The sequence below is a fragment of the Zootoca vivipara genome, chromosome 12, assembly GCF_963506605.1.
Source record: "Zootoca vivipara chromosome 12, rZooViv1.1, whole genome shotgun sequence".
NCBI lineage: Eukaryota > Metazoa > Chordata > Lepidosauria > Squamata > Lacertidae > Zootoca > Zootoca vivipara.
The window spans coordinates 14,977,726-15,004,324 of NC_083287.1; the positions used below are offsets into that span (position 1 = coordinate 14,977,726).

At 45.3% G+C, this 26,599-nt stretch overlaps 1 protein-coding gene across 1 annotated transcript; it reads right to left on the reverse strand.

The window, feature by feature from the left end:
* Window positions 1-519: 519 nt before the first annotated feature.
* GPD1L (glycerol-3-phosphate dehydrogenase 1 like) lies at window positions 520-26,052 on the reverse strand. Its single transcript, XM_035129661.2, has 8 exons — window positions 25,874-26,052; window positions 16,856-17,033; window positions 15,611-15,751; window positions 13,664-13,802; window positions 12,199-12,311; window positions 9,187-9,420; window positions 7,702-7,808; window positions 520-5,204 (listed from the first exon to the last, which is right to left on the reverse strand). The coding sequence occupies exons 1-8, from the start codon at window positions 25,921-25,923 to the stop codon at window positions 5,108-5,110; spliced, it is 1,059 nt and encodes a 352-aa protein (XP_034985552.1). The 5' UTR covers window positions 25,924-26,052; the 3' UTR covers window positions 520-5,107.
* Between the last annotated feature and the right edge of the window lie 547 nt (window positions 26,053-26,599).

Genomic DNA, 26,599 nt, shown 5'->3' on the forward strand with positions numbered 1-26,599 from the left:
AATAAAGGCATGCTGTACTTTGGATTTTGCGCTTCCCCTTCAGTCGACCAAGGCAGCCGCCTATTATTTTGCGTGTTCGTTGTGTAACTTTTAGAATTATGGAATTATAGAATTGTGGAGTTGGAAGGGTCCCCAAGGGTCACCTAGACCAACCCCCTGCAATGCAGGAATCCTGCTCACAGCTGTCCCTCGGTGGGCTCGAAACGCCAACCTTTTGGTTAACAGCCAGATGCACTGCCCCATTGTGCCACCTGTGGGCAATCCGAACTATGTCTACCTGGGAATTAAGTCCTATTGGATTCAATGGGGTTTACTCCAGAGTAAGAGGTGTAAGGACTGCAGCTTAATTTAGGAAATCCACGGGAAAGAAACGAGTCCTTTCCAGCCAACCTTCTGTCCTCCACCTCTAAGTCATGTTAAAGTGTAGCAGAAAACAGCAATGAAAGGACAGAGTCTTTGTAACACAGGAGTATTTAGCTGGGCAAATAAATGCCTACAGGAATAAACACAACACAAAGCAATAGATTATTACGTTTTACTGAAAAAACAATGACAATAATAATGAGTGGAGCTTGGAGAAATCATTCAATGTTGCTTCCATTGCATTTCAAAACCAACTGGCTTAACAGAAACAAAACAAATATTCATTTCATTAAACAGAGTTAATAGCTTTTTAAGTGATTCAACAGTACATGTAATTTGCTACATTCGGTTTACATAGCCCTTTATGTACTACACAAAACATAAATGGACATGCACATTGTATGTTAATAATAATAATAAAGGCAGATCCATTATTAAGCTAGATAATTAAAATTTAAAAAGAAATGTCATAATTTCCCATAAGACTCAATAGGGATTATGCCATCAGGGGAGTGTGTGCTTTCTGCCCAATATAGCCCACCAACAGCTGGATCACCCATTCTTTCAAACATGCTCTCCTGAGATTCTAAACAAATCTCACAGTACCACATTAAATTTGAGCTACTCAAGTCCTTACCATCTTTCCTAGTTAACAGAATAGCGGAATCAAGAAAATGGAGGCAAAATGCATCTCATAAAATTAGCAGCTGTACACCCGCAGTGTAGAGAGTTAACGAAACATCTTTACAAAATGATTTTTTTTAAAAAAAATTACTATAGCAAAGGCTGTTTCACATGTGCTTTTATTACATGGGGGGGGGAGGTGTGCAATTCACTTATGTGACTATGGGGAAGGGGCTGTAGCTCAGCAGTAGGGAATTTGGTTTGCTTGCAGAAGGTCAGAGGTTCAATCCCTAGAATCTAAAGGGTAGGGCTGGGAAAGACTCTCTCTTACCAGAAATCCTGGGCAACGTCTGCCAGTTAGTGTAGACCAGGAGTGAGGAACTCCAACCCACAGGTCAATCATGGCTCACCAGGGAGCCCAAGTTGGCCTGTGACATGATTTCCCCCAAACCACGGCCACCTGTCAGAGTTCTCCTGCAGAAGGAGGGAGAGATAAAGGTCTGGCCTACTGAGCAATAAAAGTTCCCTATCCCCTGGTGTAGGCAATTCTGACCATATGGGTGAAACTCGGAAAATTAGAATATCGTCGAAAAGTGCGTTTATTTCAGTAACGCAAATTTAAAGGTGAAACTAATATATGAGATCGATGCAAGACGTGCAAAGCAAGATATGTCAAGCCTTTATTTGTTGTAATTGTAATTATTTGTCGTTAGGTGGGTCAATTATAAATGGAATGTAATTAATGAAATTAATAGCGATTTTATTTTTGTATTATTGTAACTATTTGTTTTATTACTGCGGAATTTCCAAAAGAAAGCATTTGTAAAAATTAAAAGAAAAATTAAAAATAATAAGTTGCATTAGTGAAATAAACGCAGTTTTCGACAATATTCTGATTTTCCGAGTTTCACCTGTAGATTAATCCAGTGGTGTAGCATGGGTTGCCAGTGTTCAGGGCCACGCGGACAGGCTGGGTGGGAGGGAAACGGACGGAGTACACATGTGCATTCAATTGCCTAACGGCATCTGCATCACCCAGGAGATTGTAGCCACAGAGATTAGAAAAGAGGGGTCGTTCCATTGTCTGGAGAGGTCATTACCTCATTCTCATGGATAAGGCGTTTTCAACGGAGCCCAGTGACGGAAGTGCACAGCTGCAGTGAGGCAGCACCGCATGTTGAAATTTTGCGCCCCTACAATTTTGCGCCCCTGTGGCCTCCCCCCCCCACTACATCACTGGATGGATCAATGGTCTAACACAGTATAAAGACGCTCCCTATGTAGCAAATACATGCAAATCCAATTAGCACACACAAAGAACACCATGCTCTGCTTCCATCCTTTCCCCTGCATGGCGGGAGGGGCATGTGAAAGAATCTCCATTCTCAGGTTTTAAGCACTATCTCAGCTGTGTAAATAAATGTACGCGAGGCATTCATTCCCAGGCATCCATTTTGTCATAACACGTATAACCTCAAAAGGCTGCACAATAAAACTACTCAGGGCACTTCCGTAGTCTTTAAGACAGGACTATTCCGGGTCTTCTGAATCATATAGGAGTTGAACTTCCAACAAGAAAGACCATTATTACCACACCCAATCCCTTTGAGGGCTAGGAGGGTATGTAAAGGTAAAGGTAAAGGTACCCCTGACCATTAGGTCCAGTCGCGGATGACTCTGGGCGTTTGTCTGCAGACAGCTTCCGGGTCATGTGGCCAGCATGACAGTCGCTTCTGGCAAACCAGAGCAGTGCACGGAAACGCTGTTTACCTTCCTGCCGGAGTGGTACCTATTTATCTACTTGCACTTTGACGTGCTTTTGAACTGCTAGGTGGGCAGGAGCAGGGACCGAGCAACGGGAGCTCACCCCGTCGTGGGGATTCGAACCACCGACCTTCTGATTGGCAAGCCAAAGGCTCTGTGGTTTAGACCACAGCACCACCCGCGTCATGCGTAGAGGAGTCTAAAAAGCCCAGGACACAAAATTTCGCGTCCCTCTAGTAGCAATGGTGGCTCATGCATCAGAAGTAAAATATTTAGCATTAACTCCTCTTATGAGGGTATGTAAAGGTAGCTTAAAAGCCAGTGTGCTGGAGTGGCGAGAGCATGCTGGTCTACAACTGGGGAGACCCAAGTTCAAATCCTACCATGAAGCTTCACTGGGTGACCTTAGGCAAATCGCATCTCAGCCTAACCTATTTCACAGGGTTGTTAAACTTGAGGACCACACACACCACTTTCAATCCCTTTTAGGAAAAGTGGGGTATAAATGTATAATAATTTCCACTCTGAAAGTTCCATAATCAGCACAGGATTGTCTTCTAGTACTTGTCATACTTGCATTCATCTCCAGGTTATGAAATCATATTAATACACCTGACAACATCCCCCCCCCAAGTTTTTGGTATCTTTTCTTCCAACATAAATAGGCGAACTATTTAATGTCCAATTCTAACAAGGGAATTGAGGGATATATCAGATTCTTCAACAGCTCTAAATCACGATAAAGTAATTATTTCAGTCTTTAAGACCACGGTCCTATACACTCTAACTTGGGAGCAAGTCCCATTGCACTCAGTTGCACTCAATGGCACTTCTGATATAGGATTGCACTGTAATGCCTTTAAGACGCCAGGGAGGTCAAGGCAGTTTTGACGAGGAAGAATGCCCAGAAACATTTCTCATTTTAAAAGTCAGTGGGTTAATAGATTTCAACAGCTGGGCAGAGGAGTCATAACAGGCACTGAAATAAACCACAGTCATAACTGAACAGAATTCGCTGATTATACAGTCATGTGCTAATGAGAATTGCCATCACATTCCTCGGTGTATGGTATTCTGAGCAACCCCTGGTATATTACCTACACCAGGGATGGGGAGCCTGTGCACCTCTAGATGTTATGGACTACAACTCCCATCATCCCTTACCTTCAGCCATGCTGGCTAGGGCTGATGGAAAATGCAACATCTGGAGGGCCACAAGTTATCCACCTAGTCTGACCTACACTAAGCACAACATACTAAGTGCTGGGGAAGCAGGGCCTGTGAATCACAACCACACAAGTTGCTGTCAGATAACAGCATAACAGCACCAAGTTCCCTGTGTAGGAACCTTTCTGTGGGATACAGGAGAATTTGCTGTTTCTAATGTAACTTGAGGAGTGGACAAACAACTAAGACAATGAAACCGCAAGAGGTTTTTCCTCTCCGCGTACTGGCCATTTCCAACACATCAGAGCATGCCAGCAGATCAGAAGCAATATTGTGTCTTGAGTATCTTTTGGGAATGCCTTTGAATAGCTTTGCAAGCCAGTTTTGCATTCTCATGTTCCAAAACCACAGTTTTGTTTTGGTAATAAACGTGGGATGATGCTAAGCACCAAAGCCATATCTATAAAGCCCCTTGCTTGGTACACAGGCCCTGTCTACATTACTTCCCCTTTTTTAAAAGATGAAAGATATTGCAACTATTTAAAGACATTTGATTCCCCCCACCCCACCAATTTCTTAAAATCTCTTTTAAAATGTAAGTAAGTTAAAAGGTCAAAGTGCTCCTCCCTCGCCTAATAAATGCTATCAAATTGATTATCATCAAAACATTTGTTAAAGAAAAGAAACATTCTCAAGGAAAGGCATGTAACCCCGATTAAAAGCTGGGCATACACTACAGAAGCTCTTTTTAAAAAAATAGCAAAGAGCCTCAATGCAGAATGCATTTCAGGCCATCTCCGATGCCCATAAAAAAGAAAAAGGATCTGTCCCTGTGTCTCTCCCAGTAATCACTGGAGTGCTCCAGTTGGGTCCCTTTATAAAAAGAAAGCATCAGAATGAAGGCTACAAAAACATCAAGCATTTTCCATACTGCTAAGACACATACATGGAGTGTGAAAGCCATGCTTGGCGTTATTCTGAAATCTACCCAAAATGTTAGCCAGTAAAAAAAGACTGCTGACATTCTTGGCGTTGCACTATTACATCAAACTGAAAATTACCTACAAATTGACATTCATTTTGCTATGATTGCTTAATGGAATGAGCGCTTTGCAAAACTTCATTATATCCATTTGAACCCACATATTACTATGAAAAGGCAGGAACTGTGACAATGGCAAGGCATGCGTTATACATGCTGGGGGTGACTCTGGAGACAGGAAATCATATCCTGGACGGGTTTCCCTTCGTAGCAGATTTGGTAGACAGCAGCAAATAGTGGAAACCTAAAAAAAACAGACACAAGAGGAAGGCAAACATCTTACTAGATGGAGAGGAGAAAAGCTAAGAATGCCTAGCATTCATGATGCATTGATGGCAGAACAAAATTTGATACCAAAATATATCTATCTATCATCCATCTATCTATTTATCTACTGTATCTATTCTATCTATCTAGGGAAGAGGTTTGTTACTGAAACAGAGCTTGAGGAATGTATATGAATTAATGCAAGAGTTCTTTATGGGACATTTTAGACAACTGCCCATCTAACAAAAAAATTCATCTCCCCAGAAAAGTTAGTTGTAGATGCCAGGGTCGCCAACTCAGGGCTGAGCTTTCTTCCCTCACCCCACCCTATTTTCTAACCCTTCTAGAAAGTCAGGAAGCAAAATATGCATGTATCCTAAGCTATTTCGGTGAATTGAGCCAACCTGGCTGCTTCCACCTGTCAGTGTTTTCAGACAATGAGTGAAGTCCGAGTTGACAGGAATCTCCAGGGTCCTGAAGAGCTGCTATTGTCCCACCCCCTTTAAGCACACTTCTTTTCTCTGTAATTTGTCCTTTCCCCTAGCAAGCAGGGGGCGCATCTTCCCCGTGGTGGGTTTGTCTGAGATCAGGTAGATCCCCAGAAGTTATTTTGTGCAAACCCTATGACACAATAAGCATGGGTGGATGTTAAATAATCCCTCCTCCCCCTTCAAAGGAAAAGTGTGAAATCTTTGCAACAAGGCTTAGGCTGCTATTAAGAACGTGCTGCCATTCCTGGGAACCGGGTAACATTTTCGTTTGTGGCAATAAAAATGCTGCCTTGGACTCAGTAAGCAAGGTAAGAGTACCGTGTTGCTGGGTTGGATCTAGCAGAATCCTTCTGCAAACTGACGTAGTCCTTCCATTTGAGAAAGGAACTTCAGTTTGGCGGAGGCTTTTGTAAACAGAGCTGAGAAGTCAATCTTCCTCAATTCTACTGTACACCTGTAGCCACCTCTAATATCATCCCTCCACCCTCCAGAGCAGATTTTCTGATGCAGGGGGAACTGGCTAACACACCTTCTCTTTATGGTAGCCAAATGTGCCCTGTTCCACAAGCAGAGTTCTGCTCATGGATCTCCTTAATTCCTTCTAGGAACAAAACAAATCTTTTTTTTTAGGATTGAAATTGTCGAGCTTTTTTTTAGGATTTTACCCCAGGAAATAAACTGCCACAGGGGCTGGATTAAACCAAGCGGTGGGCAGAATTAAGCCTCCAAAACAGACTTTGGGACATGTCTGACGCATTTTTCTTCCTTGCTTCCTGCTGGGTGTTAAAAGGTGGGAGCAGATGAAAAAAAAAGAATACTGAGATCTGAGTTGGCATAAGTGGGAGGACCAAACATTTTTCAACTTTTTTGGGGGGGGGCCAGGGGGAGAACAAGAGCGGAAAACCAAATTCAGTGGGAGCTTCAAAGTTCCTCCAATAAGCTACTACATGCATCTTGTTCCTTGGTAAAACTACAACAGCAACCTGTAATATAGAAAAAGATGACAATTCAAGAGAATTGCTTTTAAAGCTGATGGATAGAAGCGGCACTCCTAAAAGGAACCACCAGTCAAACGCACCAATTATTTGGCAGACTAGACTGAAGAAAAAGAACAATGAAAAAGTGATTGAAGCGGGGGGAGGGGGACCACTCGATTTCTAAGGTCTTTTGGTAAAAGTCCCTGGGAATTTCTCATGATTATTCAAAAGACGATTCCATCTTTGGGAGCAGCCATCTATTAAATGCACGAGTACTTGAATACAATGAAACCAGTGCTCATCTTTTCCACCGAGACAGACATGAAGAGACAACTTATATTTTAACTTTACCTTTGCGATGAATCTTTCGTCAATACATTAACGCCAGTGGGTTCTGTAGAAATGTTTCTTTTATTTGCATATAAACCAGGCACAGGCAAACTCGGCCCTCCAGATGTTTCGGGACTACAACTCCCATCATCCCTGACCACTCACTGGTCCTGTTAGCTAGGGATGACGGGAGTTGTAGTCCCAAAACATCTGGAGGGCCGAGTTTGCCTATGCCGGATATAAACAGTGGATACAATTTAGTGAGAGGTACCAGCTGTTCGTTTGTAATAGAGGTGGCTAACCCTTTTTCTTTTTGCCTGAGGGCCGCATTCGTGCTTAGCCAACTACCTGAGGGCCACATGCTAGTCGTGAATGTGCTCACCCACACTTTCAGACACAGACACAGCACACACACACAGGCACATAACCCCCCAGCGGATCCATCCAGACTATTTCCCCCCCCACCCTGCTCATCCAATGTCCAAGCCCATGCCTTGGGCGGGTGGCCAAACTGCATCTTCATCAGGGTACTGGGGTATAATTTGCTCTGGAGATTATGTTAAAGAATAATTTGGGGTGGGAGGAAACAACCAACAATAAAGTTACCAGCAGCTAGTGCCAGCATATTTGAGAAGGAAAACATTTTAAACCATGGGTTGAACCCGATCTCACTTACTTCTCCACTAATCCTTTCTGTTGAAGAATGCGATACACCTCTGCAGACGTCAGCGGCCCTTGAAGCTTTTGTCCATTCAGCATCTCCTGCTCCAATTCTTCAATAGACTGAACAATTTTTTAAATAAAAAAGTGTATCTTTTAATGATTCATAAGATGTAGATAACCGATATATCTCTTTGTTGTTGTTGTTGGGGGGCGTACCACCTTGGCTACCCCAGATTTACATGTACCCAGGCTAACCCACAAAACACAGAAATTGCCTTCTTAGATCACACCACTTTGTCTTCAACTATGGGTGGTGGCTGCCGTAATCCAGAAAGATCTGGAGGGCTGGATATTCCCCATTCTGGATTTAGAGGGAAAACTTAACAACTCTCTGGACCAAGAGGAGAACCAGTGCAGACTGAACCTGAACAGAGCAGCCCATGACCCAAATCAGAAGAGTGGAGATGTGCTCCAAATTCAACAATCCACAGGATACAGAATCATAGTACTGTAGAGTTGGAAGGGACTCTCAGGATCATCTAGTCCAACCCCTGCAATGGAGGAATAGGCAGCTATCCCATCCGGGGATCAAACCTGCAACCTTGGCGTTATCAGAACCACAATCTAACTCTGAGTGTTTCCCAACCTTGGGTCTCCAGCTGTTTTGGGATTACAACTCCCATCACTCCTAGCTAGCAAGACCCATTGGTCAGGGATGATGGGAATTGTAGCCTCAAAACAACCGGAGACCCAAGTTTGGGAAACTCTGATAGTACAGTGCTAGATTTACTGAAGGGAGGGGAGAGGGAATCGTAGAGGACACCTTCAGAAAATTCCCATGCCTCAAACCCTGACTCTGTCCCCCCCACCCCAATTTTAAATAAGTAATATTGGCCCTCCTGTTCCCTTCTAAAATAAATTATCTAAGGAGCCCATCACACTGGGTAATGGAGTCAGGTCCGATCTGATACATCCTGCAATGGAACACTACTTAAGAGAATGAGATAAAGTGGTGCCTCGCTAGACGAATTTAATTCACTCCACGGGTCTTTTCTTATAACGAAAAATTCATCTAGCGAATCCCATAGGAATGCATTGAATTTTTTTTTGAATTTTTTTTGCCCATAGGAACGCATTAATTGAATTTCAATGCATTCCTATGGGAAACCGTGATTCACTAGACGAATTTTTCATAAAACGAATTCGTCTAGTGAGGCAACCTCCGCTCGAAAAATCCTTTAGTTAAGCAGAAATTTCGTTAAGCAGGGCATTCGTTAAGCGAGGCTCCACTGTACAAGGCTGTGGTTGCCATTATTGTCACCCCAAGACCCCAGCAAGTCACCACGAGACCCGCGTTGTACTTTTCCCGCATCGCAGACAATTCTTTTACTCTACGTGTCCACCTGTCGCAAGATCATTCCAAACAACGGACGAGATTCAAGAGTCAGTCACAGGAAAGCAAGCGAGTGAGAAGAAGAGCGAGTCCCAGGGACTGTACCTTTCCTGTTTTAACAAATGCTTCGGCCACTCTCCGATTGCGGCCCCCGTAGCACGTGGTGATCAGGTCTGCCACGCCACAGCTCTCCAGGAAAGTGGCAGTGGACACCTGCCCCTTGCAGAAGAACTTCGCGAAGGCAATCATTTCCATCAGCCCAAGCCTAATGACAGCTGCTTTGGTGTTGTCGCCGCAGCGGAGGCCATCGCAGAAGCCAGCTCCCACAGCCACAATGTTCTAATGGAGGATTGAGGAGGAGGAGGAAAAAAGGGAGGGGGGGAAAACTGTTTGAGAAATAGACTCTGAAGCGGCAAGGAAGGTGGAAGGGCTCTTGCTTAGTGACAGAGCTCACTGGGTGACCTCAGTCTAATCTACCTCACAGGGCTGTTGTGAGTGAATGTGCCTGAAGAACCATGTGTGTCATCCTTAGCTCCAAGAAAGCAGTAGGTAAATTTTAAAGCAATCTTAAATGCAAAAAGGGACCCAGGTGGCACTGTGGGTTAAACCACAGAGTCTAGGGCTTGCTGATCAGAAGGTCAGCGGTTCGAATCCCTGCAACGGGGTGAGCTCCCGTTGCTCGGTCCCAGCTCCTGCCCACCTAGCAGTTTGAAAGCACATCAAAGTGCAAGTAGGTAAATAGGGACCGCTCCGGCGGGAAGGTAAATGGCGTTTCCGTGCGCTGCTCTGGTTTGCCAGAAACAGCTTTGTCATGCTGGCCACATGACCTGGAAGCTGTCTACGGAAAAATGTCGGCTCCCTCGGCCTATAGAGCGAGATGAGCGCCGCAACCCCAGAGTCGGACACGACTGGACCTGATGGTCAGGGGGCCCTTTACCTTTACCTTAAATGCAAAAAAGATGTGCAATTCTTATTTATCCCTACTACACCTACTCTTAAGCCAAGCAACACTGACTTGCCCAAGAGAACTCAATGAGTTTGCAGTTCTGGACCAGGAAAATAAATCTTCATGCTAGAAATGCTGGCCATCTGGTCCAATCCCCTGCAATGCAAGAATCCAGCATGGGAATCGAACCCATGACCCTGAGATTAAGAGCCTTATGCTCTACCGACTGAACTATCTCAGCAGACACTGAGATGACAATGACAGCTATGCATGCAAAAAGGCCCAGGTTCAATCTGATATCTCCAGTTCAATCAAGTATTTTAGGTAGAAACCCTTTGCCTGAGATCTTGGAGTTCTACTGCAAGACCAATGGTCCGATTCTTCACAAAGTAGCATCATATGCTCATGATGTAAATACCGTGGATATATCTATAGCTGTCTGAGACTGGCTTTCCCGTTCAGACTGCACATAGCTCAGGGAGGCAGGCAATGGATCACAAGGTTGAGCTCAGATTCAACGAACCGCAGAGAACTTTGCCAGAAATGAAATAAATTCAGAATGGATGGCCAACGTGCGCCTTGCCAAGCTTAGCTGAGAGCTGTTGTGAATAATGGATTCCCTCATTTCCAGGGCATGGAACAGCCAGAAACAAAGCTCCTCAACAGCAGATGAAGCGCAGATATATATTTACATCACATAATTACTGCTGTTACCCAATTACCCTAAAAGAATCTGGCAGCATTTCACGTTAGTATGGAACAGCCGCAAATCTGCACCACGTGAGGGGACTCAAAAGGGGTGGCAAAACTGGGATTGTTCATCCTAATTGTCTCTCCAGCAGGTATTTTTTGGCAGTAAAGGGGAACTGGGACACAAAGACACCAATTCTTCTCTGTATATCCTTTCAGCAGGACCAAGTCCTTTCACATGGCAGTTGGAAATGTCCCAGGGGTCTCCTGTACTGCGACCCCTTGCATTGGCTGAGGCCAAATAATCTCATTGGCTACAAAGGAGAAGTGATCCGTTTTCGCTGTCAAAGAGTGTGCAGAGAGGGGGGGAACAGGAACTCACCGCGAAGGAATGAAATAATAAAGTACACTTGGACCTTCACCCTCCTTCTCTCCCTCTAACGATCTGCCATTCCCTACTTGCTTTTGCATATTGTGGAAGGAAGGGTTTAAATCACTGAAAGACCTACATCGGCTCCCAGTACGTTTCCGAGCACAATTCAAAGTGTTGGTGCTGACGTTTAAAGCATTAAACGGCCTCAACCCAGTATACTTGAAGGAGTGTCTCCACCCCCATCATTAAGCCCAGACACTGAGGTCCAGCGCCGAGGGCCTTCTGGCGGTTCCCTCACTGCAAGAAGTGAGGTTACAGGGAACCAGGCGGGGGGCCTTCTCGGTAGTGGCACCCACCCTGTGGCACGCCCTCCCATCAGATGTCAAGGAAATAAACAACTACCTGACTTTTAGAAGACATCTGCAGGCAACCTTGTTTAGGGAAGTTTTAAATGTTTGATCTTTTATTGTGTTTTTTAAAATCCTGTTGGAAGCCACCCAGAGTGGCTGGGGAGGCCTGGCACTGCATTTAGATGTGCTTTTAAGGAATGCCGTTAGCTAAAAATTATCATGATTGGCACATGAATCCCACCTGCAGAACTTTTTTTTTTGGTGCTTGGCGCCGGAGCGATCTCCGCCCCTCAGCGCCAGGGCGCGCAACCTGCTCGAGACTGCCCTGACCAAAATTCTTCTGCTTTGGCACAAAGGAAACAGTTGTTAGGACTACAAGTCCCATAATCCCTTTCCACTGGCCCAGCTGGGTGGAGTTGATGTGAGTTGAAGTCCAACAACTTCGGGAAGGCTGCAGGCTTCCCTATCCCTACTCTTGTGGTTTGTTTGGGGTTTCTTACTGCATAGGAAGAAAGGAAGATCTTGAGTATGGCATCACAGTACTTCCCCTCGGACACAAAATATGAGGAAGCCGTCTGAGAGAAGGCAAGTTGAGTGGAGTTTTGTCATCACGCTCTAACCGAGCTCTAGCATCAAGAGGAAGCAAGCATCAGGTGTTGGCCTAGTACCCAACTTCCCATAGCTCCCTGCTCTCTAGTTTTAGTGCATGTGATTTTGTTTAGCTTTTAATGTCACCCCTGCCCCAAAACAAAGATTACCTTAAGAGCACCACAAAGCTCAACAGTATCGGCATCGTCCACCACAGTTATTCGGAAGTTTGGAGTCTGGAGAAGTTCTTTGAAGAGGAAGCCGTTCTCCAAAATTTTGCAGCCTGTTTTTTTGGGGTGTGGAGGTGAAGAGCAGAAGGAGAACGGTCAGCTTTATTTTAGCTAGCATGCTGGCATTTAGAAACAGGACAGAACTGTTCAAAACAAGGTACTAGGCAAGTCTTTATGTCTACTTTTATATCCTTTAAAACCCTTGATCAGGCATATACTGCATTGGCCCAAATATAAGCCACACTTTCCCCTCCAAATTCAGACCATAAAAAGTTAAAGTGCAGCTTAAATTCGCGACCTTACAAAAATTATATTTTACGATATTGCTGCTGAAACAGACATATGGTAAAACGGAACAAAAAAAGTTTTATTGCCGATTTGTGAGCTTGAGACTGTTCATCTGCCATATACGGGTGCGAGTGGCTGCGGAATTGTAGCAGTTGAATAGTGATTTGTTATTTTAGCGACTGTGTAGTAACTTTTGTGGGCTTGCAAGATCAAAGGCTTAAATTGGCTCAGAGTTACAATTCTACCAACCGCAGCGATTTTCAGCCTGTAACCCGATTTTAAGGGAGAGGCTTATATTCGGTTATTGTCTCCCCTCCCCCGAATTTTAAAGGTGTGTCTTATTTGCAGGTGCGGTTTATATTTCGGCCAATACAGTACTTCTTTCTCACCTTTCTTCCATAGAATCCAAGTGGGCTTACAACCCTGCGAGGGATGACAGGCCTAGAGACAGCAACCTGGGCTCAAGGCCCATCCAGTACACCTCATGACTTGAACCCAAGTCCTCTCAACATGCTCCGTCCCCATCCAAGAGCCAGTTTAACTATCAAAAACTCTCAGCCTTCTCTGCACATCCTGGGATATGGGCTCTTAAAGCGAGAGGACCTGGATCATACCATTGCCTTACGGGATTCTGAAAACAAGCCTGATGGAGAAATCTAAGGGCCACAAGTTGCCTACCGTAATCTAGTAGGGCTTTATATAATTTGGCCCATCCCTGCTCTGTTTTAATAAAATTCCAGGTACAATCATGAATATATTAATGAAGCATGACTGTGTTTTTCAGTAGACTGTGCCTTCCACCCAAAATACTATCTTATATACATAGGTCCCTCATGAAAACAATTTTCAAAAACTCAGCCAGGAATATATAAATATAGATTATAAGCATGCCCCTTCTTCAAGCATGTCATTCACCCCTGCGCAAGACGTCACTGTTATTCCCCGGATCTCTACCATTCCTAAGGGTAATCCACAGAGGAATCAGATTCTAACGTTAGCGTCTTGGATGAAGGATGGGATAAAATAAGGTCATAATAAAATCTAAAGTCCTTAGAGGATTGGTACCAGATGACAGCAGGGAGATGACCCTATTTAAAGCATCCTTAAAAAAAAATACCTATCGTGGTTTCGCAGAACTTCTCTGCTGCTACTTCATTGGCAATATTTGCTCCCATCAGCACGCTGATGTCTATTCCCATTTTCTCTCGGATGATGTCAGATATGAGTTTGAGACCCTCTGGACCTTCGTCTATTCCCTGCAGTAAACATTAAAAGGTAACCACTAAAGTCAGTTGAGAGTCCCATGGACTGCAAGAAGATCAAAGCTATCCATTCTCAAGGAAATCAGCCCTAGGTGCTCACAGGAAGGACAGATCCTGAAGCTGAGGCTTCAAGACTTTGGCCACCTCATGAGAAGAGAAGACTCCCTGGAAAAGACCCTGATGTTGGGAAAGATTGAGGGCACTAGGAGAAGGGGGCGACAGAGGACGAGATGGTTGGACAGTGTTCTCAAAGCTAGCAACATGAGTCTGACCAAATTGTGGGAGGCAGTGGAAGACAGGAGTGCCTGGCATGCTCTGGGCCATGGGGTCACGAAGAGTCGGACACGACTAAACGACTAAACAGCAACATAGTCAGTTATCAACATCAGACAGAAGACTGATAATTATCCTCACCAAAGGGTGAAATTTTGTCTACATGCCATTTGGGTGGAATCTACACACACATAAAAAACGCTGTGAAAAGGCTTGATTTTAAAACCGTTTGAAAAATACATCAAATTTTTGCATAGCTCACTTTCGCCATCTAGTGTCACATTTGTATACTGCACTTAGGTAAAGGTAAAGGACCCCTGACAGTTAAGTCCAGTCGCAGATGACTCTGGGGTTGCGGTGCTCATCTCGCTTTACTGGCCGAGTGTTTGTCCGCAGACAGTTTTTCTGGGTCATGTGGCCAGCATGACTAAGCCGCTTCTGGCCCAACAGAACACCAAAACCAGAACAGTGCATGGAAACGCCATTTACCTTCCTGCCGGAGCGGTACCTATTTATCTACTTGCACTTTTGGGGCGTGCTTTCGAACTGCTAGGTTGGCAGGAGCTGGGACCGAGCAACGGGAGCTCATCCCGTCGTGGGGATTCGAACCGCCGACCTTCTGATCGGCGAGTCCAAGAGGCTCAGTGGTCTAACCACCCGCCTTAGCTGCCAAGTATCCCGTTTTTTCGTGGGAAACTCCCGGATTTTAATCCCCCGGATTTCCTACCTGCGACTTCCGGTGCCGCTCTGCCCAATTTCCGGTGCCCACACATGGGAAGAGCAGCCCCGGAAGTTGCTTCAACTTCCGATGCCGCGCCGCTGCTGATCCCACATTTTTCAGCGGGAGACATGGCGTCCCACCCCATATTGCACTTTACAACACATTTAAAACATTTCATTTGCAGATGTGTAGCTGAGTCCATAGATTAGGTTGAATCCGTAGAACTGCAATGACCATTTAAAAGCTGTGGTTTTTTTGTTTTTGTTTTTTAAAAAAATCAGAATTCATAAACTGCTTTGCAGAGAAGACCCAAGGGATGTGCGGAAATGAAAAACACAACAACACAAATCAAGGAGCAGTGTTAAAACATAAAAATCAACAATGAACAAATTCAGAAATAAAATAGGAGTACTGTAGTCTGAGAATGCTTGGGAGTGGGGGAATGTTTCCACCAACATCAAAAACAGAACAATGTAGAGCTTGCTTCACTTCTAATGGAAGAAAATTCAAGAGGGAGGGTGCCACAGCGCTACAATGATGAGCTCTAGTCACAGCATGTTTGCCACAGGGGTGTGTGGCATTATGCCACAGCATCACTGACTCGCCATGTTATCATCTTCACATAATTACATGATGCACAGTGCCTTTCAGAACTCAAAACTACTGATCCAAATGAGCTGGATCTATATTGCCGTAAGTCGAGGCATTTTACATCTCTTTGGCTCTTCAGAATTGTTTTTGCTCAACAGCCCATTGAACTACTCCAAAGGATTCCTTCACACCAAAGTAAGGCTTGTATCTGTTGTACCTTAATGAGAGTTATACCGACAGCTTTCTTGGCTACGCGCCCCGTGATCTCATCACAAATTTTATGAATGAACTGGTGGGGAATGACAAAAACCAGCAAGTCTGCGTCTTGTACGGCATCCTTCAGATTTGGGACAGCAACCTATGGAAATTTATTCAAGGGAGGAAGAAGGGGAGAGATGAGAAAGAGAGGAGAAAGAAGACATTTCTCTCAATGCGCCAATTTTATTTTGTTTGTAGAAGTGCTCTTTTTTATTATTATAATGGCCGTAAAATTTAAAGCTTTTAAACCAAGCACAGATTGGTTCTATTCCAAAAGTGACATTTCTGTTGGCTGGCTTCGACAATTGGCAAATGCATCCAGCTGGTATTGCGGAAAACTTATTTGCACAGCAAATATTTTATATTGCCAAGAAGCTAATACCTGGCGAGCCAACTGATAATAACAGCAAATTGCAAGTAGGAAGACTTGCTTATTGCGGATAGTAAACGGTTACTATTCTCTGTGGGTTGGAATCAGAGGTTTGTGAGCAGAATTCCACTCACAGAATGGAAACAAATTCTGTCCCCTCCTCCCTTAGTTAGCCCCCTCATGCCTCAATGAAAATGAGCTCCAGATTGTTGGTGCAACTTCCAGGAAAAAGAAGAAGTTTTGCGACGCAACACAGCAAAGAAACCATCTCTGCTCACTTCTGTTCATGGAAGCCCTGCCAGACCCAGGCCCCTTCCACAAATGGCAGAACTCCTGTTCACTGAGAGAGCACAGTGGGTTCCAATTTTTGCAAATGACTGACAGCTATTCTTTTGGAATTTAACAAAACGTAAATGTGAATAAGAGCTTTTGTTCTTTTACTTTAAGCCTATTATTTTTACTATGCGCCGTTCCACTCCTCACACAAAAACCAGCTTCTGAAGAAGTTTGTTAGTTGGGCGCAGTGGGGTTGGACCCACGCTAACTTTACATATGCACATCTGCATTTGAAGCTCTCTTATTACACTTCAACAGGCATAGCTTCCCCCAAAGAATCCTGGGAACTGTAGTTTGCTAAGGGTGCTGCGATTTGTTAGGAGACCCCATATTCCCCTCACAGAACTACAATTCCCAGTGGTTGAGCAGTCAATCCCTCTTCCCAGAGAACTCTGGGAAATGCAGCAGCGTGAGGGGAATAGTAAAACTTATAAAACAATACTTTCAGAATAGTAAAATGCTTAAAATAAACATAGATAACTAATATATATGTCTTACCACATTGTCTGGAAGCTTGTGTCCAGGGAGATATTTTACATTCTCGTGATCATTATTTATGATATCGGTTAATTTCCGTCCATCAACGTTTTCCTCAAAAACCCACATTTTCACTGTAGAAGCGAACTTTTGCAGCGTTTTTACATTGTTGCCTATTATTTTAGCCACAGCAGAACCCCTGTAATAAATAGAGAGAAGATGACACCTTATTACATATGCCACATTAAGACAGAGGAAGGAAGTTCATTTTTAGCATCAATCAGGAAGTCAGATTCCTTTAAAAAATGTTTTTAATAATCATTATAAAATAAGAATAAAATTGTGCACCCCAACACCGAGACCATTCCATTGTATCTATCCAACCTCCCAAAATTTCAACACCTCTTGTGATGGTTTGACCCCTTTCTGTTTTAATAGTACAAATTCTACAAACACCCTCCATATCTCCTCAAAATCATTTCCCCTGCATATCCCCTGCCTTACCTTAATGACACATATTAATTTATCATTAATAACCATATCCCACACCTCTTTATACCAGGGCAGTCTCGAGCAGGTCGGGCGCCCTGGCGCTGAGGGGCAGAGATCGCTCTGGCGCCCACGCCCTAGCAGGGCGCAGCATGGTTTCCGCACGGCTTTGCCGCGCGGCGCCCTGGCGCACCGCGCCACCGGGGCTCTACCTAGAGCCGGCTCTGCTTTATGCAATTATTCCATTTTATATTCTGCTTGCTCCTTCCTCTTCCAAGCTATAATAATTTGTGCAGCTGTCGATAACTGACAGCTGACATTGACAGGAAGTTGAATTCCTTTTTTTGAATTATCAGATTGAGGGATACCTAGTGAGAAAGAAATGCAATGGTGGCCATTTAGTTAAGCTGCTTCCTCTCATGTCACATGCTGTTTGTACGCCTGCCTAAACCATCGTATCAATAAAAATCACATTTACCCTTCTTCAAACTTACATTGGAAAGTCAACTCCTTATTTCCTTGATATTTACTAGCAGAACATTTGACACACACAAGGTCCACACTAAGAAGATTCTTGCATGGTTGGGGTTAGTGCAGGTGTCGGCAACCTAAGGCCCATAGGCCACAAGCAGCCCACAGGGGTCGTTTAACCGGCCCACGAGCCGCCCCCGAATCGAGCCGCTTGCTCGGTGAGTCCCCACACGCTGCACTAAACCGGCACAGCGCAGCACGGGGGCTCGCTTCCGCGGAATCAGAAATCTCATCTACGCAGATGCCGGAAATCGAGTTAGCAGACACCAGAAATCATGGGCACATGCGCTCCCACACGCGATCCAGCCCATGGAGGGATCTGCGCTGGAGTGAACCGGCCCAAGCGAGGTAAACCTTGCCAACCCCTGGTTAGTGTAGACAAAACTCTGTGCCTACAGCAGTCCAATTACATGGGCAAATTGCACAGCAAGGCATTTTGCATTAAGCACTAGTTTGGCACCTTTGGGTGAGGAGGTTAAACTTCTTTAACTAATAAGCAAGGTAATTTGAGAGGCATAAAACTCTGCCCCAGTTTAAATTTATGCCCTTTGAACAATGACAAGTGCCTCAAAGTCACTAACACTCATGCCTGAAGCTTTATATCATAAAGCAGAGCAGAGCAGTTTTATGTTCTCAACTTGCCTCCAGTCATTCTGTACTTGTCACATGTCTTTTATATGTTAAGGATAATAAGGACTGGTATTTAAACTGCATGTGCTTTCCTTGACGCAAGGCCCCACTGAGCCACGAGGCAACGGATAAATTTAAAAAATGCATCTGTTAAGAGACTTCTTCCGTCTTACATGTGCAACCGTCTCTTTCACACACAACTCTCTTTCATGACTTCTGCCTAGGAAGTGTCACATGGGCTACAATAAATTTAGAAATAGAAGAGGTCTGATATAATGAAGGCTTTTATAGATCACTAAAACAATGCACTGAGGATACAGCTCTTTCTTCTTCTTAGCATCAGCTGCCTTAAAAGGGGGGGGACCCCTGTGGAAACAGATGAAACATTGACGCTTAATACTGAGCTAAATGCTAGACTATCGAAGCCGCTAGTCTTTAATTAGGCACTCTCTTGGGTGCGGTAGGTAACTGACAAAATCCATTGCTAGGGAATCAATTCTTTCTTATCAGGAGGTATTTTTCCAGTGTTTTGCAGTGATCATAGACTTTCAAACTACCACTAGGTTCAAATATCTCAATTCATGAAGCTCACTTAGTGACTCTGGACTGACCATGTTGGCATGTCAATGACTTAGCTTGAACGCACTGTGTAAAACAATTACCGAAACAGCTATTAATATTCGTAGCTTAATATATTTAGATTAAACTGAATGATGCAAGGCAAGACAAATACCAGCAGTTCTTAAAATGAGGGTTATGTGCATGTACTTGTCAAATCCTTAACTGGAAGAATTAATGTTCAGGGTGTGCTGAGAGAGCTTCCAAGCCCCACCCCACCCCCAAATGGTTGATCTCTTTGGAAATACCGTACATAAACCTGTTGCATGCCAGGGAGCTGAATTTGTAACCATCTTGATTTTTTTTTTGTATTTACACAATTGGGAACTTCTTTTTGCTTGTCTGTCCCAACATATATTTGCTCTACCTCAAATAATTTTGCAAATTTAAGATTGAAACAAACGATTAAACAGGGCTTAAGACCTCAGTCTCACTCAAAAGTACACTTTCCCTCTTTAAATTCCTTGGGGACATCCAACAGAGGAGAAGCCCCGTGTAACTTTAAAATATTGCATCGTGCATTGTGAACATGAGTTTGCCCTCATAAAAGCTGTATGATAAATTTTGCTCCAACGGGCCAATATATAAAATAGGTCAACATTGCTAAGCTTTGACCAATATGCTACCTGTAAAAAATGTAATAACGTATTCATGTAGAGCTTTACGACGAAGGAAACAAAACAAACAGCTAAGGCATCCATGTTAAAAAGCAGTCGTGTTACTGAATATATTTACAGTGCTACCTCGGTTTATGAACTTAATCCGTTCCAGAAGTCCATTCTTAAACTGAAACCGTTCTTAAACCGAGGCACGCTTTCCCTAATGAGGCCTCCCGCCGTTGGGTCCCCTTCTACCGCTCGACTTCCGTTTGTAAACCGAGGTAAAGTTCACAAACCGGAACACTACTTCCAGTTTTGTGGAGTTTGTAAAGAGGACTGTTCGTAAACCGAGGTACCACTGTACTGCAGTATCACGATGGCAACTGATGAAAGCAGGTAACCAGCATAGGAACACAAAATTGCAAAATAGCAGACCACTTTCTCCCATTTCCTCATTCCCAGTGCTGAATAGTGTGTGCTGTGTAGTTTTGCAACTCTCTGCAAAATGCTTCTGACAGCTCCTACAAGTGACCACGAAATAAAGTTTTATCTCTGCAAGTTTGAAATGGGGCTCATGTAAAACTTATGTCCTTCAGGCAGTAAAGTCAGCACTAATCTCCTGCCAACATTCAGCAATTTGAACAGGCTCTGTCAGCTGACACTGCAGAAGATATCTCAGTGGGTGCAAGACAAAAAGAAAGTTAAAAATATCCCACTATTCCGCCTGGACATAAACACCCCAGCTTTTTTTTTAAAAAAAATAAAGTAGTACTAAGCACCCTCATGGGAATGTTATTGAATTGTACAACTGACCCTGGTGATATACAATCATACCTCGACATCCGAACGATTCGACTTCCAAAGGTTTCAACTTCCGAAGTCGACAACCCAGGAAGTCTTTTCGCTGTGCGCGCGTTCAACACCTGCACAAAGCGGCGCATGCGCAAAAGCGGCGTTTCGACATCCGAAGACTTCGACTTACGAAGACGGCCGTGGAACGGATCGTCTTTGCAAGTCGAGGTACCACTATATATAGAAATGAACTATTGACCCAAACCCATCTTGTGATGAAGCATTCAGATGTGCTGATAACAAAGGTTTACCAAAGACACGTTTCAGAAATGTCACAAGCCATGGGTGTCCATATATTACCAGAAGCGAGAAACGCAATGAAACCAAAGGAAGATAACTCTTGCCAAAGATGACCAGTAGAACCAATGATGAGAAGGTTCATAATGGGATTGTGTTGCATTTTGTGTTTTCTTGATTTCTGTAAGCTACCTAGAAGACTCGGTTTATGGGCAGTCTAGAAATATAATTCCTCCTCTAGGGCTGGGCGATAGATATATGAGTATATCATCCAAATGAGTTTGAAGTCCATATTGTGATATCGGTTTCATAATTTTTGACCTGGCAATATATCATGAATCATGATGTGTGTGTGGTTGCTATGCAAAAATAACAATGCAGGAAAAACTGTGAAGCCAACCAATGCCTCTACATAGCTCCATCTTTTCTTCAGACATTGTGATATCAGTATATCACAATGTTTAGCTGGTGATATATCACAACGTTGAAAACCAGATATCGTCCAGCCCTATCCTCCTCCTCTATAGACAGACCAAAACATCATCCAGTCTCCTTAAATAGCAATCTGAACTGCTCCCCTCCCCGCAAAAAGCGGTCCCGTTCGAAGGGAGAAAAATGCTATCCCAGTAATATCTCTATTGGATTTGAACTTGTTTTTATATATGCAATTTTTCTAGGTTTTATTGTATTGTAGAATTGCTTTGAGGTGCTTCACAGGAAGCAATTTGCAAATAAATAAGTAAGTGCTTAGCCAAAGGCGATAAGAGAGTGTTGCTGTAAACCTTAGTCACATGTGTGAAGTCAATTTCAGTTGTATACACATGCAGCTTTATGCAGTTGACAACTTGCCTATTTTATTTTTATGTATAAAAATACTGCTGTTCATAAAAATATCAGTTATACATAAAGCCATACACTAAGCTTGATAATAATAATAATAATAATAATAATATTGTACCCCCCCCTGGCATACAAAAACGTTAAAATCAAAAATCAGCTAATAGAAAGGTGAAATGCCTGCATAAGCGCAGCAGGCATTTAAAAGCTGACACAGGAGGCGCCTGCTGAATTTCTATTGGCAGAGTATTCCACAAGGCTGGGCAGATGACACTAAAAGGCTTGTCTACTTGTTGCAGTCAGCCGCAGGAGCCTCACCCTCACCAAGGACGCACCTGCGGGTGAATGCCCAGAGGGCAAACTTTAGCTGAATGCACAGAGGGAGAGGCTGGCAGATCAGTAGCTGTGTGAGTGCCTGGAGGCGGTTGGAGGATGGATGGCGGCTAACAGATTGAGGTTGAATCCTGACAAGACAGAAGTACTGTTTGTGGGGGACAGGAGGCGGGCAGGTGTAGAGGACTCCCTGGTCCTGAATGGGGTAACTGTGCCCCTGAAGGACCAGCTGCGCAGCCTGGGAATCATTCTGGACTCACAGCTGTCCATGGAGGCGCAGGTCAATTCTGTGTCCAGGGCAGCTGTCTATCAGCTCCATCTGGTATGCAGGCTGAGACCCTACCTGCCTGCAGACTGTCTCGCCAGAGTGGTGCATGCTCTAGTTATCTCCCGCTTGGACTACTGCAATGCGCTCTATGTGGGGCTACCTTTGAAGGTGACCCGGAAACTACAATTAATCCAGAATGCGGCAGCTAGAGTGGTGACTGGGAGCGGCCGCCGAGACCACATAACACCGGTCTTGAAAGATCTACATTGGCTCCCAGTACGTTTCCGAGCACAGTTCAAAGTGTTGGTGCTGACCTTTAAAGCCCTAAATGGCCTCGGTCCAGTATACCTGAAGGAGCGTCTCCACCCCCATCGTTTTGCCCGGACACTGAGGTCCAGCACCGAGGGCCTTCTGGCGGTTCCCTCGTTGCGAGAAGCCAAGTTGCAGGGAACTAGGCAGAGGGCCTTCTTGGTAGTGGCGCCCGCCCTGTGGAACGCCCTCCCATCAAATGTCAAAGAGAAAAACAACTACCAGACTTTTAGAAGACATCTAAAGGCAGCCCTGTTTAGGGAGGCTTTTAATGTGTAATCCATTATTGTATTGTATTTTTCTGTTGGAAGCCGCCCAGAGTGGCTGGGGAAACCCAGCCAGATGGGCGGGGTATAAGTAATATATTATTATTATTATTATTATTATTATTATTATTATTATTATTATTATTATAGTGGACATGTTGGGGCTGGCTAGCATGTTCCCCTTCTCCTTCCACTTGTTCAGATAACAGGGAGAACAGGGCTATGTCTCCCAGTCCTGAATACAGACTCCATGCATGTGTACATAAATTGAGCATTTATCCATGTGCAGTCTCCCCTTTGTCCGTTCTGCGGAGGTGGGGGGGGGGAGTGGAACCAGCTAGTGTGATTCTCCCTCTCCCTCCATGTATATTCCGTGAAAGGATGAAGACAAAGGTGAGCAAAGGGAGTTCTACAGGTAATACTTTCTAGAAGAAAATGTATTCTTCTTAATGCAGCATGGGAAGTGGAAATATCTACCGTGTTTCTCCTAAAATAAGACACGTCTTATATTTATTTTTCTTGCAAAAAAACACACCACGGCTTATTTTCAGGGGATGTCTTATTTTTTATTTTTATTTTTTTTATTAAGCTCTGTCGGGGCTCGGCACAGCGCGCCGCTGGCTTTGCCGGCTCCCGCTCTGTCGGGGCTTGGCAGGGCGCGCGCGCTACTGCTTTTGCCGGCTCCCGCTCAGTTCAGTCGGCAGGGCTCGGCAGTTCAGGGGTCCGCAGTTCAGGGGTCGGCAGGGCGCGCGCGCCACTGGCTTTGCCGGCTCCCGCTCTGTCAGGGCTTGGCAGGGCGCGCGCGCGCGCGCTACTGCTTTTGCCGGCTCCCGCTCAGTTCAGTCGGCAGGGCTCGGCAGTTCAGGGGTCCGCAGGGCGCGCGCGCCGCCGGCTTTGCTGGCTCCCGCTCTGTCGGGGCTTGGCAGGGCGCGCGCGCTACTGCTTTTGCCGGCTCAGGGGTTGGCAGGACGCGCGCGCCGCTGGCTTTGCCGGCTCCCGCTCTGTCGGGGCTTGGCAGGGCGCGCGCGCTACTGCTTTTGCCGGCTGCCGCTCAGTTCAGTCGGCAGGGCTCGGCAGTTCAGGGCTCGGCAGGGCGCACGCGCTGCTGCCTTTGCCGGCTCCCACTGGGTCAGGGCTTGGCGCGGCGCGAGCTGCGGATCGCGCAGAGTCCTGCTGGGTCGAGGCTCTGCGCGGCGCATGCTGCAGCTTCTCCCGGCTCCCGGTCCGTCTGCGCTCCATGTGGCGCACGTTGCGCATCCGCTTCCTGACAGGAAAGCCATCTCCCTTTTCCTGTTCCTTACGGAAGCGCCATCCAGACCTGCTCCAGCACGGTAGGGTACCGGTACCCCAACATGTCTTATTTTGGGGGGATGTCTTATATTTTTTTTGCCGTTTAAAAATCGTGCCATGTCTTATTTTTTAGGCCCGTCTTATTTTGGGAGAAACACGGTATATGCAACAGGCATCGTGCAAAAGGCATGACAGTCACTGTGGTTCAACAGTTGACTAGAATCCAGGAAAACCAGGTTCAGAGTGTTGTTATTATTATTAATAACCCTAACCCTTAATAATAATAATAATAATAATAATAATAATAATAATAATAATAATACCTGGCTGGGTTTTCACAGCTACTCTGGGCAGCTTCCAACAAAATATTAAAAATACATTAAAACATCAGTCATTAAAAATTTCCCTAAACAGGGCTGCCTTCAGATGTCTTCTCAAAGTCAGATAGTTGTTTATTTCCTTGACATCTGATGGAAGGGTGTTCCACAGGGCGGGTGCCACTACCGAGAAGGCCCTCTGCCTAGGTCCCTGTAACATCACTTCTTGCAGTGAGGGAACCGCCAGAAGGCCCTCAGAGCCGGACCTCAGTGTCAGGATTGAATAATGGGGGTGGAGACGCTCCTTCAGGTATACTGGGCCGAGGCTGTTTAGGGCTTCAAAGGTCAGCACCAACACTTTGAATTGTGCTCCAAAACAGATACTGGGAACCAATGTAGGTCTTTCAAGACCGGTGTTATGTGGTTTTAGCCACATTCAGGTGACAGACAAGAGGAACTTAGGACAAAGTTTGTTACTGACAGGGGGAAATAAGTAGCATTCTGAAACAGACACTTCTGGTTTGTAAGTGGGACACAGAAAGCAGGAACATGGTCATCTTGCTGCTCATCTGATAGCTTTAAGCACAACTGCTGGAAGGACTAGACACTGTCATGCAAAAGGAGCCATCGTGGCGCAATGGTTAGCATACTGGACCAGAACCCAGGAGAAGGAGGTTCAAATCCCCTCTCCAACATGAAGTTCACTGGGTGGCCACAAACCTTGGAGAGCTATTTCTTTCTTGCGCATGGATCTTTAATCTTAGGGTCCTGGGTTTGAGCTCCACGTTGGGCAAAGGATTCCTGCATTGCATGCGGTTGGGTAGATGTCCCTTCCAACTCTACAATCCTATTATTCTACAGGTGACAGCCTTTTGGCGTTGCATGGACCCGAGTTCACGTTGAGTACACGGGAGTTTTGTGGGCTTTTCTCTGGTGGCGTGCGTCCTGCCCACCTGCCTCGGGAAAACCCTCCCAAACTAGAGAAACGTCATCGGTGCCCTTAGAATGACGCCAGCATTTTTCCACTATCATAAACCAGGGCGGGGACAAGAAAGAGGGGGGAAATTAGCGGGTGATCAGGCCCAGCCCCCGAGGTATTAAAACGAAACGCAAACCTTACGCACGTGCGATTAACTATTGGGGGGCGGGGGATAGTTGCCATTCAGAAAAAAAAGAGAAACTGTGCGATTGGCAAAAGGGTGTCGACTATTCCCGCCCAACAAGGAAGTGGAACAAACATGACTGCCCATGACCGCTGCATATAATATTTTGCAGTAAATTCTTTGATAGGAAAAACAGGCCTCGATCCAGAGCCAGAGGGATGGGAGACGCCTGATTCTCCGCCCCTGCCTGCGCCCCTAACCCGCACATCCTAAGCAACAAGGGCTGAGGACGAGGAAGCGCAGGTTCCTCTCGGTGCCCCGGTGGCCTCTGGGCGGGTCGCGCCCCCCACCTGCGCTCACCAGTTTCCTGAGCCCACGATGCTGACTTTCAAGGGCGACGCTGTAGCCATGGGGGCGCCGGCAGTGGCAAGAGAAGCAGCGCAAAGGTAACGGCGCCTGGAGACCTTCCAATGGCCGCGGCCAGCAGTCCTCCGTCTCCCATGCAGAATCGGCGCAGGAGACGATCCCGCCTCCCAGCAAGAGCCAGGAACCTCCTCCTCCTTCACCCGGAGCTTGCTGGGAATTATAGTCCTCTTCCGACTGACTAGGCTAGACGCGTGCCGGGTATTGCTTTTATTTTCATTTTTAAAATCTTGTTGAGGATGCAGCGCCGTTGCGCCGGATTTGCTTTGCGCTGCTCATTCTTTGCAAGCCCAAGGAAGCCCGCCCCCCATCGAGTTTAGGCAAGCGTTGTAGCTACCTGGGAAGGAGTCCCGTTGAACTCGATGGGGTTTACTTCTGAGTAGGCACGGTGAGGCTTGCAATCTTGGCAAATCAAATCCGTTTACGTATTTCTGTCTGTGCAGAGGATTGCTAGAAAATGAAAGCGCTGCATCTGTTTCCCTAGCAGGCACATTTGACTTACAGGAGAGAGAGAAATTCCACGTGGGAGTGGATCCTGCCCGTCTTGTGGATCAGAGACGCTGCTATTCATATTTATTTCCTCTCTAACACAGGATTAAACAAGGGCATCTTAAGGTTTTTACTGTAGCAGCAACTGTATATATTGTAGCAGAATAAATATAA

Excerpts from the sequence above, each read along its gene's own strand:
- GPD1L (XM_035129661.2), bottom strand. The coding sequence starts at position 25,923 with ATGGCTACAGCGTCGCCCTTGAAAGTCAGCATCGTGGGCTCAGGAAAC. Across the intron at positions 15,752-16,855 it reads ACAAGCTTCCAGACAATGTG|GTTGCTGTCCCAAATCTGAA; the intron begins GTAAGACATATA and ends AAATTTCCATAG. Across the intron at positions 12,312-13,663 it reads GTTCTGCGAAACCACGATAG|GCTGCAAAATTTTGGAGAAC; the intron begins GTATTTTTTTTT and ends CCAAAAAAACAG.